The 19073-nt window shown below is 40.2% G+C and overlaps 1 protein-coding gene across 2 annotated transcripts in view; it reads left to right on the top strand.

Moving 5' to 3' along the window:
* Nucleotides 1-19073, top strand: part of LOC107381856 (CUB and sushi domain-containing protein 1) — a 668617-nt gene that overhangs the window by 225894 nt on the left and 423650 nt on the right. For both annotated transcript variants that reach the window (XM_015953775.3, XM_015953774.3), the window contains exon 3: nucleotides 11484-11596. In XM_015953775.3, the coding sequence (XP_015809261.3) occupies nucleotides 11484-11596 (113 nt within the window). The remainder of the gene's footprint in view (nucleotides 1-11483; nucleotides 11597-19073) is intronic.

Raw genomic sequence — 19073 nt, 5'->3', positions numbered from 1 at the left:
CAAGTGCATTCTTGCAGATTACTAAATCAGTCTGACAGCCAGTGTCTTGGGTAGATTTAGCCTGAAAAAAAAGTAGAAGCACGTTGTTGTCTATAAAGTCAGATAATATACAAAAGAAACTGTCCTATATAGGCGCTTAATAACATTCCTAGTGTGTGATCGTTATAACGTAAAAGTCAGTCACATATGATGTGGAGAGCCTGAAATGCGACCTCCTGAACAGAATTCCTCACAGAACCGGGTCACGCTGTGCTGGATTTCACTCTGTAATGATGTCTGTCAACTAGTGCTGCGTCAGTTAGAGTCACTGTTGCAGAATTGCCGACTAAAAAGCAACCCGAATTTTCTCTGAGCCTGACAGTCATGTGGACTGTTTTGTCGGCCAGGGCTTCGAGATATGTTCCGATTCGCCGCTGATTCTAACCTTACATCCTGTTCCACATTTTGTGAACTTGACAAATCAGCCCGAAGGCAGTGCAGGCTGATATTAGCTAAATGGAGTGAACCACGTCTCTCAAACTTTGCATTTAGGAAGGGAATTGTCTTTAGAAGATGTTAAAACTTATTTAGCGTACTCACCTCAGACTGGAGCCCGTCATGGTGGGGGAGCAGAGTCGGTGGGCTGTATCTAAATCGCGGAAGAGCCACGGTGGGCACAGCCTCCCTCTTGGAACGGAGACGTGCAGAATCGCGGGTAAAATGCTGGTTGCAAACTAAAGCACCAGGCGGGAGCTGAATGTTTTCCAGACACGCAACCACTGGCACCTAATCTCTAAGTACAGCGGAAAGGAGTACAACCCCACAGAGCCACCGCAACCATACTACACTACACCTTCTCACTATACTAACACGATATGGAGCACTAATCCTGAACTACTTTCCTAATAACACTAACAGCCAAACACTAACTAAACTACACTATCCAACAGCCAAGCTAACACTAAATAAGTATGTATAACACTAAAGGCTACGCTAAAGACTAGGATATGCTAATTCAATATGCTAATGCTGAACTACGGCTAACCTCCTACACTCGCTTGCAAATCCAACTCCCAACTCGTCACAAGGCGTGGCCGAGACGCTCGTTGCTTTATAACTTTGACACAGAGCTGCTACGTAGTACTCTACTGGTTTACGTAGTACTTTACTCTTTAACCATTGGCTAAAATTTATTCAAAATGAGTCAAATTCTATGTTTTAAGCTGAAGGTGGTGCTATACTGTGGTATTTAGGCAGAATTTTTAATTTTTAAAGAAAATGCACCAAAATGCTAAAATAATGAATACACACATTTAAAACACTATTAGACACTCATTGATACAGTTAATCAGCAAAAAAAAGTTAATTTAGACGTTACTTGCTCTTTAAGATTTTTAGCATCTCCCTGATCAATCCCGGTGGCTGCTCGGTGGGATCTAAGTCCCTGGGCTCTGTTGGGTCCCCGGCGGGGCTGGTCGCCCCTGCGTCCCGGGTTGCTGGGTTCCGGGCTCGGCCGGCTTGGGGGTGGGAGGCTGCGTGCAGGCCTGTGGGCTTGCCCCTGTATGCTCCGGGACTCTACCGGCTGCTGGTTGTAGTTGGAAGTCATTTATTTCGACAAAGCATGTATTTGCTCCTTCTGGGCAGCAGTAGCTCAGGAGGTATAGAGGTTTGTACCTTCAAAAGATTGTAGGCTTGATCCTGGCTTCTGCTATAGAATGCTGCTATTGTGTCCTTGGGCCAGACTATATCAACATGTGCAAGATGGCTTGCCAGGCTAACAGACCTGTCTTGCCTGCTGACAGTGGTGGAAGGGACTGGGGGTGCCAGTGTTCGGCAGTCTTGCTTCTGTCAGTGCATCCCAGGGCAGCTGTGGCCCATTGTAGCTCATCATCACCAACATGTGAATGGGTGGATGACTAAGTGTTTTGTGAAGCACCTTGGGGGGTTGTTGAACCTGTAAGAAGGTCTTCTTCTTCTTCTTCTTCTTCTTCTTCTGCTTCTTCTGCTTCTTCTGCTTCTGCTTCTGCTTCTTCTGCTTCTGCTTCTGCTTCTTCTGCTTCTTCTTTCTTTCCCAATGACTGATTGCCGTAGCGATGAATATGTCACATTGCTTTGATTGGTCAAAGCACTGTCCACTAATGGAGACAGTTTGGAAGACAACCTTGGACCAATCTGTCCATGGATCATGGCCAGACTATGTCAACATGTGCAGGATGGCTTGCCAGGCCACCAGCTTACAGCACAGTGCAAGGAAACGGTCATCCTTCTCTCCACAGAATACAGAAGGACAAAATGACATTTGGCCCGAAGTGTTTGTTCACCTTGAAACAGGAAACTATGAAAACACAAGATCAACACAGAAAGCTATCAGCATCTGCATGAGACTTTAGATTACATTTTCCAGTAGGGATCTGTTTTGTAGAGACAAGAAAGTGGAAAGGATGTGCAGAACACACAGTGAAGAGGCAGGTTGTAGAAAGAAAGAGTACTTAAGTGAACCTCAACAGAGACGGTAACAGAAAGCAGATAAAGTGGTGGGGTAATTAAAACAGGTGAATCTAATGAGGGCAGAAAACAGTGAGAGTGTAAAGCTAACATGGACTATAAAGGTCATGGACTATAAAGGTCAGTATCTCTTCTAAATCAAATGATAATGAGACCAAACTCAATTTTCTATTTCTACAAGTAAAACATCTCTAGTGAGAGGTATACTTGTTTACCTATCAAGTGATGTATTTACTCTTTTAAAATCCTTTATATCGGCCTGGAATTAAACGAAGCCTGTGAGTCAGTTGAGGCATCTGATTCGTTTCCAGCTCTACTAACACTGAATGCTCTCACCGAAACGCATATCCATCCAAACCTTTTTATTATGGCATGTACTTAAGCTGTCACTGCTGCGCTCAGTCTTTTGCTGCTGCATGCCTGCAGCTACCTCCCTCATGTGACTCATATAGCATTTGAAGGGTCTGTTCCCTGCTTGGTGGTTCCTTGTGGGAAGTGAAGAGGTCAGAGCCTAGATGCCAAACATCAATGCTGTGTATTTTCTACATTCACATATAATCTATTCCACATGAGCTGGCTGACTGCAAGACAGAGAGCTTCAGAAAGCTGTTTGAACCAGTTCTGAAAGCTTAAAAGTTATTGAAATTTTCTGCTTTGTGAGCCACTTGTGAGCCAAATGTACCAGTGGGCTGCAAGGACATGCTAAATGTCATGATGCTTTGATGTAGAAACTAAAAGACATTTTAAAAAAGTCAATTATTTTTACTTCAAATATTGAAATATAGTTAGTATAATACAACCAACGCTGACAAGGACAATGGACCAACAAACACTGAGGGACAAGACAGGGTTTTTAAACACAGAGGGAAGCAATCAGCGGGAACAGGTGACAGGTGTGAGGAGTGAGGTCTAGAGGGGAGCCAGGTGCCATCAATAAACTAAATGGGGAAAGAACTAAGCAGAGGGAAGAAAAACAATAACCTATAAAACATGAAATAACTAAACCTAAAGACTAAGGGCAAAGACAAACAACTAACAACTAGAGGGGTGAGGAGGAGGACTAATAAAGTATTTTTGAATTTAATTGAATTGAATTGACTAATACAAACCAATAGGAACTACAAGGGAATGACAAGGAGGAAACACGAGGGAAGCCTAGGGAGAGCTGGGGAACACAAGGAGACATAAGAGGAGAACCTGGAGTGGTTGGAGACCTAAAAGAGGCTCAGAAAGCTAAAGGGAACACCTAAGCGGAAAACCTGGAGTGGGCTGGAGAACACATGATGGGGACGCAGGACACAGACCTTGACAGTTTCTCAGACATGGAATGACTTGTTTTTTCTCAACATTTCAAACCATTTGATTCAAATAGCTAAAAACAGTGTTTGTAAAAAAAAAAAAAAAACAAATAAAAACACACTTGTTTTTAGTTTTAGTGATTTGGTCAGTTTGTTCATTTATTTTAAAATTTGTCAGCTTTATCAGAGACCTAATATCATGAATTTGTTTTTCATTGTAACATAATTATTTCCAAGCTAGCATCATGGAACAATGCTGCCCTTTTGAAACTGAGAGACATTTTTTAAACTTTAGCAGGTCATCGGTTAGTAGGTGGGAGTCTGTTTAGCTGTTGAATGCTGCAAGATTTATTGGGGTAACCGGGTCTGTGATGTGCAAATCTGAAGGAGGACATATAATCTGAGGTTTTTGGATCTTGATTGACAAAGAGTGCTCATGTGGGTGGGAATGAAAGCCTTGATACCATTTTCCAATATGGTGACATGTTTTATTACAACGTTACAATCTGGGAACAATAGTAATCTGTGCATTGGAGGAGGGTGTCAGTGTGGGACATGCTGATGGAGAGAGACTGGAATGTATTCAGATGGTCAGAAAGATGAACTAAATCAGAATACTGAAACAAGAATATCGATCTATCAACCAATCTATCGATCTATTGATCTATCTATCTATATCATTTGATTTATTTATCTATCAACCTATCGACTGATCCATCAATGTTTATGTATTTAGCAGACACTTTTGTCCAAAGTAACTTACGGGTGATGATCAAGCCATCAGGTTGCCCTTGAGGCTAACAACAAACACAATTCAGTTAATCCTAGGAGAAAGTGAGGCAGCATAATCAATCATGGAGGGAAGCAAATATGGAGTGTGCAGTTGAGTGGGGGACAGGTGCAGGCCAGCACCTGTCCCCTGTCCCCTGTCCCCTGTCTGTCTGTCTGTCTGTCTGTCTATCTATCTATCTATCTATCTATCTATCTATCTATCTATCTATCTATCTATCTATCTATCTATCTATCTATCTATCTATCTATCTATCTGTCTATCTGTCTATCTGTCTATCTGTCTATCTGTCTATCTGTCTATCTGTCTATCGATCTATCGATCTATCTATCTATCTATCTATCTATCTATCTATCTATCTCTCATCTCTCATCTCTCATCTCTCATCTCTCATCTCTCATCTCTCATCTCTCATCTCTCATCTCTCATCTCTCATCTCTCATCTCTCATCTCTAATCTATAATCTATCAATCTATCAATATATCTATCATCTATCTATCTATTGATTGATCAGTCTATTGATCTATTGATTGGTGATTACACACACACACACACACACACACACACACACACACACACATATTGGTGTTTGACGTTTTAGTAAGCACAGCAAGATGAAACAGCGAGACAAAGACAACAGAGAGGGACAGACATGGCAGATATGTCATTTAGCCGGTCCATCAGCGCACTGACAACATTCTGCTGCTTCTGCCTGACTCAGTTACAACAAATCTTCCTCAGTTGTTTGTATTTGTGCACAACAATATTCACATTGGTCCTCTGATTATTCTTCTACCTGAACCACAAATCTGTGTTATTTTCTTCCCCCGTGGATAGAGAATCCTTGTTATTTAAACATTATTTTCAGCATTTAGGTTAATACGTTTGCTTTAAAATGTGTATATTTTCTCACTCAGCATCGCCTACATTCCCAATCAATAAGCAATTTAATATTAAACCAGTTTAAGCAATTTTTTTTAATATTGGTCAGCACCAGAGTGGTCTGAAACCTCATCACAAACACTATTAGTCCCCTGGTTATCAGCTGTTGCAGCTCTATAATGCAGCCAAAGCCTCTTTGATCAATACCAAACCTCTCTCCTATAAGTCGTTGACCAGTTATAAAAAAGAAGCAACCTTGGCCTGAAGCAAAATGCCCTTCAAAGCTCACGTGCCCATGAAATTACTAATGAAGGGTCAAAGCGTGCTAATAATTAATTTCACTTTGTTCGCATTTTATGTGTTGAGTGGTGAAATATTTCTGTGATAATGTAGCTGCTGTCCCCTGTGAGACCTCCTGAGGTGATTTGTTGTAGCTGGTGATGGGGCAGTTTGCTGTTCTCTGTAGCAGAACAATGGATGCCCAGAAAATATGCAGAATTCAAGCATAAAAAAGTCACAGGACAAAAAATAAGTAAGCACAGCCAAGTAAAAATTAAGTTTTAGGAAAATGCAACAAAAACCAACTAAGCTAATAAAGTAAAATTCTTCATTTCTGTTGAAATTACAGCCATTATTTGCATACATGGTCACTTCATAAACTAAACTGTCACTTTTTCATCCAGGGACCAACAATAAATAAATAAACTGAATACATTAATAAGTACTCTTAGTTTTTTGTGAATAAACCATAAAAGCGATTACGGTTTTAGACTGGCATGTCCTGCACTCTAACGGTGTAAACAATGTACAACATTAATTAGCCTAGCAGCAGGGGCCTGAGAAGAGTCACAAAAACATGTTGAGTCCCAAAAAAGACGGAGGACACTCTTCTGCTCTTCTTGCTTCTGTGTTTCACCCATTTACTCTCTAATCTCTTTTACTTCCATCTCTCTTTCTGTCTCTCTGTGTTTTGTATTCTCCTTTCATCAGTTCCTGTCTGTCCTCCGTGTCCTTGCTGTGGGGCCAGAAAATTAAAGTTATTCACTTTAACCAATGTGTTGTTTTTTTACTGTCCCCCATGTTGTTCTGTACTCTGAATGTCTCGCTGCCTTTTCCGCTCATGTTTTGGCCACAAACCAGAGGCAGTGACTGATGAATAAAAGAATTAAGTAGTTTTGTACACACATGTTTTTTTTTCTGTTGAATAAGGAATGATTCTGTTCTAATTCTGTTTCTGTGAAACAAAACCTCCTGCAATTTTGCATCAAGTGTTCATTTTTGTCAAAATGTCATATTTGATTCTTTAAAGCAATTTTTAATTTTAATTTACAATAAGTTCAACAAAATCTATTTGCACGACCACATGCAGAATTTTATTTACTCATCTGATAATGTGATTTGAATTTCTCACTGAAAAAAAAATACATCAAGTTTTCATAAGTCCGTACTAAACAGCTCACAAGTGGCTCAGAAATATCTACATTTTAAAGATAAATAAATAGGATTTATCCTGCAAATCATTTGCATTCATTTCAATTTGGAAAAGGCGGAAGATAACTTTTTCATTATATTCCTCAGTAGCAAGTTTAAACCACTAGCTCAAACATCATGATTACGTCTCAGACAGGCGTGCATTCAATTACTAGTTGCAGCACTTTATTTCTTGTCTAACCTTATAAAGTCATGTCCCACAGTTTCCTTCCTTTTTGTCTCATTTATTTTCACTTATTTGAGTATTCTGCTATAGATCTCCTGAAACCTGTCACTACCAAATAAATCAGTTCATTGGTGTTTATTTCCTTTTTCCCCTCAGTAATGCATGGCAGCTATTTTACATAATGACAAACATTTTTAGGATACAAAAGGACAATGCTTATATCCAAACCACTGCGTTGGACTAGCAGCTTAAGGAGCCTTCCTGCTCTCCATACATCTGAAGCAACACCTCTCTGCTGCTACAGTAACGAGATGCATCTTCCTCTTCACCTCCTCCAGCCTCATTTGTACATCCTTGCCTCAGAAAACTCCTCTAAAACCTGCAGCACTGCCGAGCCACTCGGTGTCAGTAATTATCTGCCTGGTGCACGCTCACTCTCTTGCTGTAGTGTGATGTGCAGAATGCTGGAACCTAAGCATTAGTAGGAAGCAGATGCTCGTTTTATGAAAAAACAAATATGTAAAAAAAAAAATATATATATATATAAGCAATTGTAGTCTAATTGTATTTTTGACTTAATATTTAAATAATTTTAATACGGTTTTTGTCGTTTCTATTATACGTTTTCAGGTGTTTTTTATTATTTATTTCTTCTCTTTGGAAACCTGATATTTTAAACAAATGTGTTTCCATCTTACCTGCCTTCAGTTCTTTATTTATTTTTATTTTATTTTATTCCATCTCATCATGTCCTTACCCCACTGCTTGGTCTGTTATTTAGAAAAATATATATTTTGGAGGTGGGGGGTGGGGATGGGGGGTTGTTGTATGAATGACTACGTTTACGTGCAGCCAATATCCGGGTTATGATCGGGTTAAGGACGGTATTCGGGTTTCTGAGTTGATCAGAATAACCCGTTTACAAGCATAAATAGAAAGAGTTACCACTAACTTGCATAACCCGATTTAAATGTGGACGTTGGGGGTAGCGTCAGGATGTATGGACTACGTCAAGACGCAATATGCGGTTACCTTCTTGTATATTTCGCTGTGTCTGTACTTTCGGCCATCAACAAAAGACATAATGTTCATACTTTTCACCAGACCGATGAAGACAGAGGTTTCCTCGTCACTCCAAAAGTGTGGTGCTGTGCCGCGACTCGCCATGTTGCTCCCAACTTGTTGTTTACTTCCGGTATTCTGGCGCATACAAGACGTCTCTCTACTCAAAAGACCAAGATTGCTTTCGAACAGAGCATGCCCAGAACACACGCTTTGATGGGGATATCCCGATATGCGTTTACACGACCAAACATTCGGGTTAGAAAAGGGTTACTCCAGGTGTAGTAACCGGGTTATTAGCATATCCGGGTTTTTGGTGGTGTTTACATGGACCTGCGGAACCGGGTTATTGTGAATATTTGGGTTTTATAAGGGTTACTGGCAGCATGTAAACGCACTCAATGTTGGGTAGGTGTGTGTGTGTGTGGGGGGGGGGGGGTGTACTTCTTTTTGGATCGCTGGCTGTACCCCTCCAGCTCGGCTGTGTGACTGCACTAACCTGTCCTGTGGGACCCTCACCATGTGACCCTCATGTCCATGCTGTCTCTGGAGGAGCAGATAGGAAACAAGATCTCCTGTAACTTAAAAAGAACCAAGGCTTCCTCCTAGTTTCTTTTTAAGTTGAATTTAACATCAGTTTATCATCATGAAACAAAACAATAAAAAAATTTTATCTTCAATTTCTCTCTCCTTTGAACTTCTCCATGTTCCTAAATAAAAGAGACAAATGATTATGCTGCAGCCGCCGTCACTGACCCTGCTCCATCCCCAAGACTGGATCTCCCAACATCACAACACTCGGTCTGACTGAGGGCTTCGAGGAGAAATAATATTGAAATTATGAAAATAATAATGCGTGTTTGGAAGAGCATCCTCCGATCCTTCCTCCTGTGTGAGCAGACAATGCCTGTCTCTCTCCATCTCTCTCTCAGTCGCTGATCGAGCAAGCGAGAGGAGCACACGGCGTGACAACCCGCTTAATTAACATAATTCACGGCCCAAATCCAACAGAACCAATTGGGCTGATTCAGTTCAGGTTCGGTCTCAGGTTACAACTCCAGCGCTCAGCCCTGCAGAACCACATAAAGGCGGACCAAAGTTTCCTACCCGGTAAATGTGGAGAACACCGCTCCGACAGATGTGGATGCTACGCTGGTGCCGCCGTTAAAGAAACAAAACCACATTACACTATAATTGATTGTGGTACTCTTCTATGATGCAGAACTGTTTATGCCCGCATCTTGATGCATTGATTATTTGATTGTTTTCCTCAGCTCTATCTATCCTACACCTCCCGGTCGGCCGTCGGGGGTGGGGGGTGGGGTTCGGGCGCCACAAGGAGAGGGCTCGCGGGCCAGGACGCCAATTGAGTACCGCTGGTTTAGTGTCCAGGAAACAGCAGAGAACATCTTGGCTAGTAGACACCATTAGCATTAGCAACTCCACCACACAGCAGAACTCCTCCATTCTTGTGGTGTTTATAAAAACAAACCATCAATGTTGCTGAGCAAACTGAGTCATAGGTAGAGTTGCATTGTTATTAGCCAATTAAAGGCGAGATGTCTGAACATCAGAAAATAAGAGTCCAAATCCTGCCATGTGAAGCTCCTCACCAGCTGACTTCTATGTCCTCAAACAGGCACACCAGGTCTTTTTTTCTTTAGAGGACAACTTACAAGGCATTCATTTTGAAATAAATAATTACAAATATGATTACAGTTTTCTCCTAAGTGTCTGCAATAGTTACCACCATCTTCTTGTACCCCAGCCAACTGTATGAGAGCTGTTACACAGGCCTGCTAATCACTTATATACTTTATTTTTTGCAGTTAAATCTTCATAGCACAACGTCCAGCATCTCCAAAACACTGGTGATGTTTTTGCCACACGTTTCTAGTTTTGTGCCTAAAATTATTGATCTTTTCTGTTTACTAAGTGCCCCATTTGTAACTCTGAGATGAATCCTGAAGAAAATTGTCCATAAAGTCTCTGGAAAGTCCCAAAGTGCACACCATTCACCATGTTTGTTCTTGTTAGACAAAGGTTTTGTGTCAGCCAACACGAACAAACTGTCACCACAAACAAAATATTATATTTATGATGCTTGCTTTTAAGCAGAGTGTTCACAATAATTGCTAAAAGTAGCAAAAAGCACTAAAGAGAAGGAGAGCCAAAAACTGTGCTGTTGTTTGTGGTTTTGTTTCAATATCTCTTCATTTCTGTCTTCAGCACATTTAATGTGATGCCACTCGATCAACCAGAACAGTTCTCTCTCTCTCTCTCTCTCTCTCTCTCTCTCTCTCTCTCTCTCTCTCTCTCTCTCTCTCTCTCCCTCTCCCTCTCCCTCTCCCTCTCTCTCTCTCTCTCTCTCATTTATAAATAAATAATTAAAACACAACTATAACACAGCATGATTTCTGTGTCAAGTCCTGGAGACTGGAGAGCTAAACATTTTATGATTAACAGCATTTTTTCTCTATGATTTTAAAAGGACAATATAATGTGAACCTTTTCAGTGCAGATTGTTAAACAACAGAAACATAACTTGAGGTTTTAGCTCGACTTCTGCAAAAAACTATTTTGAACTCTTAATTTCAGGCAATTATTATTTATTTATTTTTGGCTTGATTTACTTTTTTTCAGGCCGTGCTTTACTTAACTTCTATGAAATAGTTGTAATTTGTCTCATTTTGGCAAGAGTTGTTAAAAGTTAGTTCCAAATCTGCAGGTTCGAGACACAAAGCTACAAACTAGTCTCTTCCGGAAAATCCTCCCAATGATGGACAAAAGTAAAGTACGAATCAGCGTCATCTTTGAAACCATTCTATATTGTTGCCTCTACTGCATTCTCCCCTTCACTTCTCTCTTCAATGTCTCCACTTATCTTCATCCTTACCCTCACCATTCAACGTTTTCATTCTCCTACACAGTTTGAACCAATTATATCCCCACTTGCCCTCAAGAGCTACTTAACTTTGTGTTTTATTAGGGTCTAAATCTTGATATCCCACTTCTGCACAGCCTGGTATGGTAATACTTTCCCTCCTGCTTTGTATTATTTTAAAGTTTTAATATTTATTTTATTCACACTGCTGTTTGCTTTCACCTGTCTGGCCACTCATGTCAGCGTTTGCAGATCAGTCCAGAGCTCTTTCACCTCAGCTGCTGTGGGAAAAAACAATTTGTGCCTTTACAGAGATTTTTGTAAAATTCAGCTCCATGAATCAGACTTTTCTTTTTTTTTTTCTCCATGATAACTCTCTCCTCTGATAAAATGAATGCTTACATGCTTTTTTTTTCCTTTTTGCAGGTTGTCGGGATTCATGCTGCCCTCGCCTATAGTCAGCACCGGATCCATACTAGCCTTGTGGTTTACGACGGACTTTGCAGTGAGCGCGCAGGGCTTCAAAGCTGTATACGAAGGTAGGAATGTGTGTTAGTGGACATGGTGATTTATAGATGTTTTGGGACACAAAAACTGTTTCTAATGTGACCTGAACTGAGCTGGAGATTATTGTACAAATAATAATTTTATAATAGAAATGCATAATAAAATTATTTATTTAAACTGTGATTAAATGTTATTAGAAAATGTTCAAATAACTGCAGATTTTGGACCAATCCAGACCTAATTTAGGGTTGAATGATCCCAAACCTGGACAAGTTTGTGTAATGTGGATCAGAAGGAATTTCTTGTTCCTTCTTCATTGGACTCATTCGTTTGTATGTGTGTGGGTTAGGGTCGTGTGTGTGTGTGTGTGTGTGTGTGTGTGTGTGTGTGTGTATTGGTGATCACTCAGGCAGTTGAACAGCCCTGTTGATTAATCTCTGATATACATGTGACACGTTTCTCTGAGGCTCAGGTGAATGACATCACTCTTCTTTTGTGTGGGCAAGCCTCGGCTCACAGCTAAAAAGTGCTGTCTTTTGTGCTTGCTTCAGCGATGCTGCATGTGCATCAAAAGCGGCCGCATCGTCATGTGTCCTGTTTAGGTTTTCATCTGCAGATAGGTGTGTTTTCTATAAACATATTGTCTTTTAGTTGCAGCTTTTACCTGTTTTTATGAACATCATTTACAAAAGTGTTTCATGTCTAAATGCAAAATGAAGGGCCCTCACGAAGTGGTGCGCACACACACACATACACACACACACACACACACACACACACACACACATCAGAGTGCTCTATTACGCTTGTGTAACAGTTCATCTATGAATCATGAACTCTAAATGTCAAAGACAAGCTCAGGGCACGTCAGATACACACTAAGTCTTTGGATTATGATTTATGATTGAGAGTGTGTGTGTGTGTGTGTGTGTGTGTGTATGTGTGTGTGTGTGTGTGTGCCTGCGCGCACAAGCACGCAAATGTGTATTTTCCTATAAATCATTTAGCCTTTTGAACATCCTATTGCTGTGCAGGTGTGTGTTTGTGTGTTGGTTCTGTGTTGGTTCTGTGTGTGTTGTTGGATGTGGGCCAGTTGTGTCTTTGTGTTGAAAACAAACCTGACACCCATTTAACTTTATTTCAGGACATACTTAGTTTTATTGCTGTTATTTCTGCTGCTTCCGTTCTGTTCCATTCCACAGTAATTGAAAGTGTGTGTGTATGTGTGTGTGTGTGTGTGTGTGTGTGTGTGTGTGTGTGTGTGTGTGTGTGTGTGTGTGCGTGCGTGCGTGTGTGTGTGTGTGTGTGTGTGTGTGTGTGTGTGTGTGCATGCGTGCGTGTGTGTGTGTGTGTGGTAAATGGCATTCATGCATCAGGGTATGACATTTGTAAATATTTGGTCATTCTGTGTTTGTCTGAGATGATGTGATTATTCTTGACACACGTACAAGTCCAGATTGTAGGATTTTGTCATTTAAACCACTTTTGAGTTTGTTTGATAGAGACACATTTAAAAAATTTTAACAATATTTTACCCAAAAAGAAGGAAGAAAAACAGAAATCTGCATCAAAAATATAATTCCATGTGGAATCAAACAAAGAGGAAGCTAAAACATTCAATTGTTTGACACCTATAGAAATCTCGTCACCCTCCGCTCTGCTGTTTTCGTCAGTCAGAAACTAGAAATAGAACATGCAGAGGTTGTACCCATTTTCTTTTAACTATTTTTACCCAACTAAACCATTAGTAGCTAGATTCTTCTTCCAGCCTCATGTAGTGCCACTTTGTGTATCTAGGTGTGTGAATCAACACCTGCACGCTAAGAGAATATACATAATTTATAAATGATCAATGACTGTAACATTTTCCAAATCATACGAATGTCATGTTGTCAATAAAACTGTAAAGAGGATGTTTTAGAAAGTAAAGAAAGGTGTTGTTTTTTGATTGTGTACAGCAAAACGTCCTAACATTGCCATCTTCATAACAAAACTCCCTCTTTAGAATCTTTAGGGATTCAGATTCGTAAAATTATCAATACATTTTGACTCATATTGCCAAATAACTACAAGTACTTTCTGAATACATGAACACATTTAAAACACTTACTGAACAGCTTCAGAGGAGTGAACATAATGCCAGATAAATAGGTTGTAAAACACATTCACTGACTGAAGCAAGAACAGCTCAGTCAGTAATGGGAACAAGAAAGCTTCTTTTTACAGGTAGAAGCACTTAAACACGCAGGGTGAGTGCTGGTGGTTCCTGTTACTAAGATACCATCACAAACTCATTTGAGGAAAACCAGCCTTTCACTTAAATCTGAAATATTTATAACTTTTAACGCTTGGTGTCTGGGGTGCTAAGCATTTGTTAAGCTTCCATTTCCAAAAGTAAAGTGCAAAAAGGCAGTTATCCCATTCAGAAAAATATAAATAAATACAACTTTGGTGCTGCAAAGAGACAGCCCTGGAGGAAGAACAACCAAAAGCTTCAATTAATTTCAATTCAGGCAAATCTATAATTTTGCCTGTGGGTAAAATGACTTATTAAGAGTGAATAAATATTTCAGATTATAGTACTACTTTTCTCCTTATTTCAGAGGAAACAGATGGAGATGGAAAATTGATTACAACAACAAAAATAAATAGCATCTAAACACCATCACAACATCATCAGTGGTTCAAGTGCTGCACTTTTAATTTTCACTCCTCGTGGAAGATGATTGTCCTCTTTAATAGTGCTGCTGTGACTTTAAAAGTCTATAAATAAAGAGTCCCCGCCTCCGCTGTCTTCATTTTTATCTTCCCCCAACACTTATTAAGGTTCTCGCTTTACACTGCTGTCTTTGTTTTTGTCTGCTTCAGGGGATATTAAATGATGAATATCTCATCTTCAGTACTTTTTTTGGGGGCTTTATTTGAAAGATGCAATCCTCCAATCCCTCCTTTCCCCTCACTCCATCCTTTCTCTTCGGGAAGTGGAGCCTTATTATTTAGATGCGTGTTCAGACCTACAGTTCAATGTGATTTCTTGTAATAAAGAGACAAAATAGAGAAACCGAAGTGTCTGTTAAACGACAGGTACTCTAGCTCTTCAGGGCCACAAAAAGAAGGGACCTAACATTCTTTGTTGGTATGAACCACTTAAAAAGAACACAAGTTTTAAAATGTTGAAATAGATTCATTTGAGTCAGTGAAAAATAAACAAGTTCTATTTCATTTTGAGATTTAACAAATGTGTGTTCCATCCATCCATCCTCTTCTGCTTATCCGGGGTCGGGTTGCGGGGGCAGCAGCCTAAGCCCCAGACTTCCCTCTCCCCAGCTAAATGGACCAGCTCCTTTGGAGTAATCCCAAGGTGTTCCCTGGCCAGATGAGAGACATAATCCGCCAGGGTGTCCTTGGTCCACCTAGTTGGACGGGCCTAGAAAACCTCACCAGGAAGGTGTCCAGGGAGCATCCTAACCAGATGCCACTTCAACCGGCTCCTCTTGATGTGGAGGAGCAGGTGATCTACTCCGAGCACCTCCTGGATGGCTGAGCTTTTCACCCATTCTCAAAGGTAGAGCCCAGACACCCTGCGGAGAAAACTCATTTTGGCCACTTGTATTCGTAATCTCATTTGTTCGGTCACCACCCAAAGCTCATGACCACAGGTGAGGGCAGAAACGTAGATCAACCTGTAAACTGAGAGCGTCACCTTGCTGCTCAGTTCTCTTCACCACGACAGAGCGGTACAATGCCCAAATCTCTGCAGATGCACCAATCCAACTCATGAACTTACGATGTTGTTGGACATTTATGTTGGTTTGAGGCTCTCTACTTTGCAAATATTCATAAAAAAAAAAATAAAAAAAAATGGAAACAAAAAATAAACTTCCAAAGTGCGTTTTTCTTTTCTCAGAATCTTCGGTGCATACTGATGTGACGAGATTCAGCTAATCTGGGCTGGAGAACACTGGAGGATGTTTTAACTCTCAGGCGACTGTTATCAATAAAGCCAAATGGACTCAGGAGTACTTTAGAAAATCGTTGTCACTCAATAGTCTGTTTCTTTCCTAAAACTTCAATCTGACACCGTATTAAAAGGAGTTTATTTATAAAGTCTGGGGTCAAATACTGCCAAGCAGTCTGGGCACAAGCTGATCTCAGACAGGTGTAGTTGACGTATGCTTCCTGGATGGATGTGCACTCATTTCAGCTTGCGTTGTAAGGAGAATAGATGTTACAGTCTACACACAAATAAAAAAATATATATACTTAGCAAATTTTAAAGAGCAGAATGATATAATGATCATGATAAACTGTTGAGCAGCATTTATTTTGAAAGAATAAACATAAAATCTTTCTACAAATCTGCAATAAGTCTCCAGAGTTTCTAAACTCTAAAAGGTTTCATTAAAATAACTAATTTTTCTGGTTAGAGTCAAGATCTTCATTTTATTTACATGCAATCATTTTGCCCGTGTTTTTTTTTTGTGACATAAAAACATACATAGAGATCTCTGGATTAAAGGTGTGAGAAACTTGTCTAATCAATACAATCACAGTGGTATATGAAAGCCTAGCAAGCCAAACTCGGGGCAAAAAAGCCCTGCATTGCTTGCATCAGCACAAGTCGGCTGCCAGCTGACAGCAGGATTTGGAGTTTTCTGTCCTGATATGAACATTTTGCCTCAGATTGTATAATAGCATTGGACTCTACCTCTGACTTGCAACGCTGATGTTTTATCTCTACAAATGCAGGTCCTTGTCAAAAAATTTGCATATTGTGATAAAGTTTGTTATTTTCTGTAATGTACTGATAAACATTAGAAGTTCATATATATTAGACTCATTACACACAACTGAAGTAGTTCAAGCCTTTTATTGTTTCTAACATTGATGATTCTGGCTTACAGCTCATGAAAACCCCAAAATTCCCATCTCAAAAAATTAGCATATTTCATCTGACCAATAAAAGAAAAGTGATTTTAATACAAAAAAGTCAACCTTCAAATAATTATGTTCAGTTATGCACTCAATACTTGGTCGGGAATCCTTTTGCAGAAATGACTGCTTCAATGCGGCGTGGCATGGAGGCCATCAGCCTGTGGCACTGCTGAGGTGTTATGGAGGCCCAGGATGCTTCGATAGCGGCCTTAAGCTCATCCAGAGTGTTGGGTCTTGCGTTTCTCAACTTTCTCTTCACAATATCCCACGGATTCTCTATCAGGAGAGTTGGCAGGCCAACTGAGCACAGTAATACCATGGTCAGTAAACCAGTTACCAGTGGTTTTGGCACTGTGAGCAGGTGCCAGGTTGTGCTGAAAAATGAAATCTTCATCTCCATAAAGCTTTTTAGCAGATGGAAGCATGAAGTGCTCCAAAATCTCCTGATAGCTAGCTGCATTGACTTTGTCCTTGATAAAACACAGTGGACCAACACCAGCAGCTGACATGGCACCCCAGACCATCACTGACTGTGGGTAGTTGACACTGGACTTCAGGCATTTTGGCATTTCCCTCTGCCCAGTCTTCCTCCAGACTCTGGCACCTTGATTTCTGAATGACGTGCAAAATTTGCTTTCATCCAAAAAAAGTACTTTGGACCACTGAGCAACAGTCCAGTGCTGCTTCTCTGTAGCCCAGATCAGGCACATCTGCCGCTGTTTTTGGTTCAAAAGTGGCTTGACCTGGGGAATGCGGCACCTGTAGCCATTTCCTGCACACACCTGTACACGGTGACTCTGGATGTTTCTACTCCAGACTCAGCCCACTGCTTCCGCAGGTCCCCCAAGGTCTGGAATCGGTCCTTTTCCGCAATCTTCCTCAGGGACCGGTCACCTCTTCTCGTTTTCTGCCACACTTTTCCTTCCCGCAGACTTCCCACTGAGGTGCCTTGATACAGTACTCTGGGAACAGACTATTTGTTCAGAAATTTCTTTCTGTGTCTTACCTTCTTGCTTGAGCGTGTCAATGATGGCCTTCTGGACAGCAGTCAGGTCGGCAGTCTTACCCATGATTGCGGTTTTGAGTAATCAACTAGGCTGGGAGTTTTTAAAGCCTCAGGAATCCTTTGCAGGTGTTTAGAGTTAATTAGTTTATTCAGATGATTAGGTTAATCACTCGTTTTGAGAACCTTTTCATGATATGCTAATTTTTTGAGATAGGAATTTTGGGTTTTCATGAGCTGTATGCCAAAATCATCAATATTAGAAACAATAAAAGGCTTGAACTACTTCAGTTGTGTGTAATGATTCTAATATATATGAAAGTCTAATGTTTATCAGTACATTACAGAAAATTATGAACTTTATTACAATATGCAAATTTTTTGAGAAGGACCTGTATCACAAGCCTGGAGGAGTTTTTCTGTGTGGTGGTGGGGTTGCTAATGCTAATGGTTAGCTTTTACTAGTCGGGACATTCTCTGTTGTTTCCTGGATGCTAAAACAACAACAGCCTTATGTGTTGAGCAGTGGCGGCTCGTCCATAGACGGTGCTAGGGCGCCATCCCACCAGTCTCACAGGAAGAAGAAGAAAATAGGACTCACAAAATATATGAAACAACATGAAAATTAAACTAAATGATCTCTACATTATACAGACTATAAGTGTTGTGTATAATCTGCATTTAAGTATAGTTCAAAAATGTTATTTACACTTTTAACAATACTGAATCATCTTGTGACATATTTCCTGTTAATTTTGGAGAGCCGCAATCTCTACCATAGACCTAAGCTAACTGGCGCATCAGCCCTGGATCCCTCCTCCTAATGCAAGCAGTAGGAAAGCCTTTGGGTGCAGGGCATAACGCCCGCAAAGACATGCACAGAAGACCAGCAGGACTAAGTCTTAGATCAGGTCAGGACAGAACCGGAAATTCTCCACAGTTCACTGTCCTTGGTTGTTGTAGAACGTCTGAGTACACCTCGTGGAATTTTGTTATTCTGAAGGAAAATGATGGAATGTGGCATCAGAGACTTATAAACAATCTCCTGCATGTAAAAAAGTGGATTTTTTTTACTATAACATGGATTATTACAACCTTAAACTGGCAGTTCATTCTTTTAACTTCATGAAATTAGCTTTGTTTTTATGCAGAATTTGCATATATTGGTGAAAATGAAGCACGTTTTTTGAACAATTCTGCTGTTCTGTTCTGTTGGTGCAATGCATTAGAAGACTGCTTTGGTGTTCCCTGGTGGTGATATGTGGATAGTGCATCAGAGTCATTCCAACCGCATATTTCAGATGTAATTATCAGAATTATGAGCGATGAGGCTATTTTAATACATTCATAATGTGAACACCTTCCTAATCCATGTTTCTCCTGAAAACCTATTATTTTTTAATAGAAAAATGATGAAATAATGATGAAATATTTACGTTTTTGTCAAGTTTTATTTAAGCACATTAGAGAGTAATGTTTAGTGAGTATTTTTAGATTTTTTTCTGCCTGCATGAACTATTTTGCTGTTGGTTTAAAAAAACAGGAATGCGACTCGAAATTACAAATTTACT

This window comes from Nothobranchius furzeri, chromosome 9, assembly GCF_043380555.1.
Source record: "Nothobranchius furzeri strain GRZ-AD chromosome 9, NfurGRZ-RIMD1, whole genome shotgun sequence".
Lineage (NCBI taxonomy): Eukaryota > Metazoa > Chordata > Actinopteri > Cyprinodontiformes > Nothobranchiidae > Nothobranchius > Nothobranchius furzeri.
This window is presented reverse-complemented; position numbering and strand designations above follow the sequence as displayed.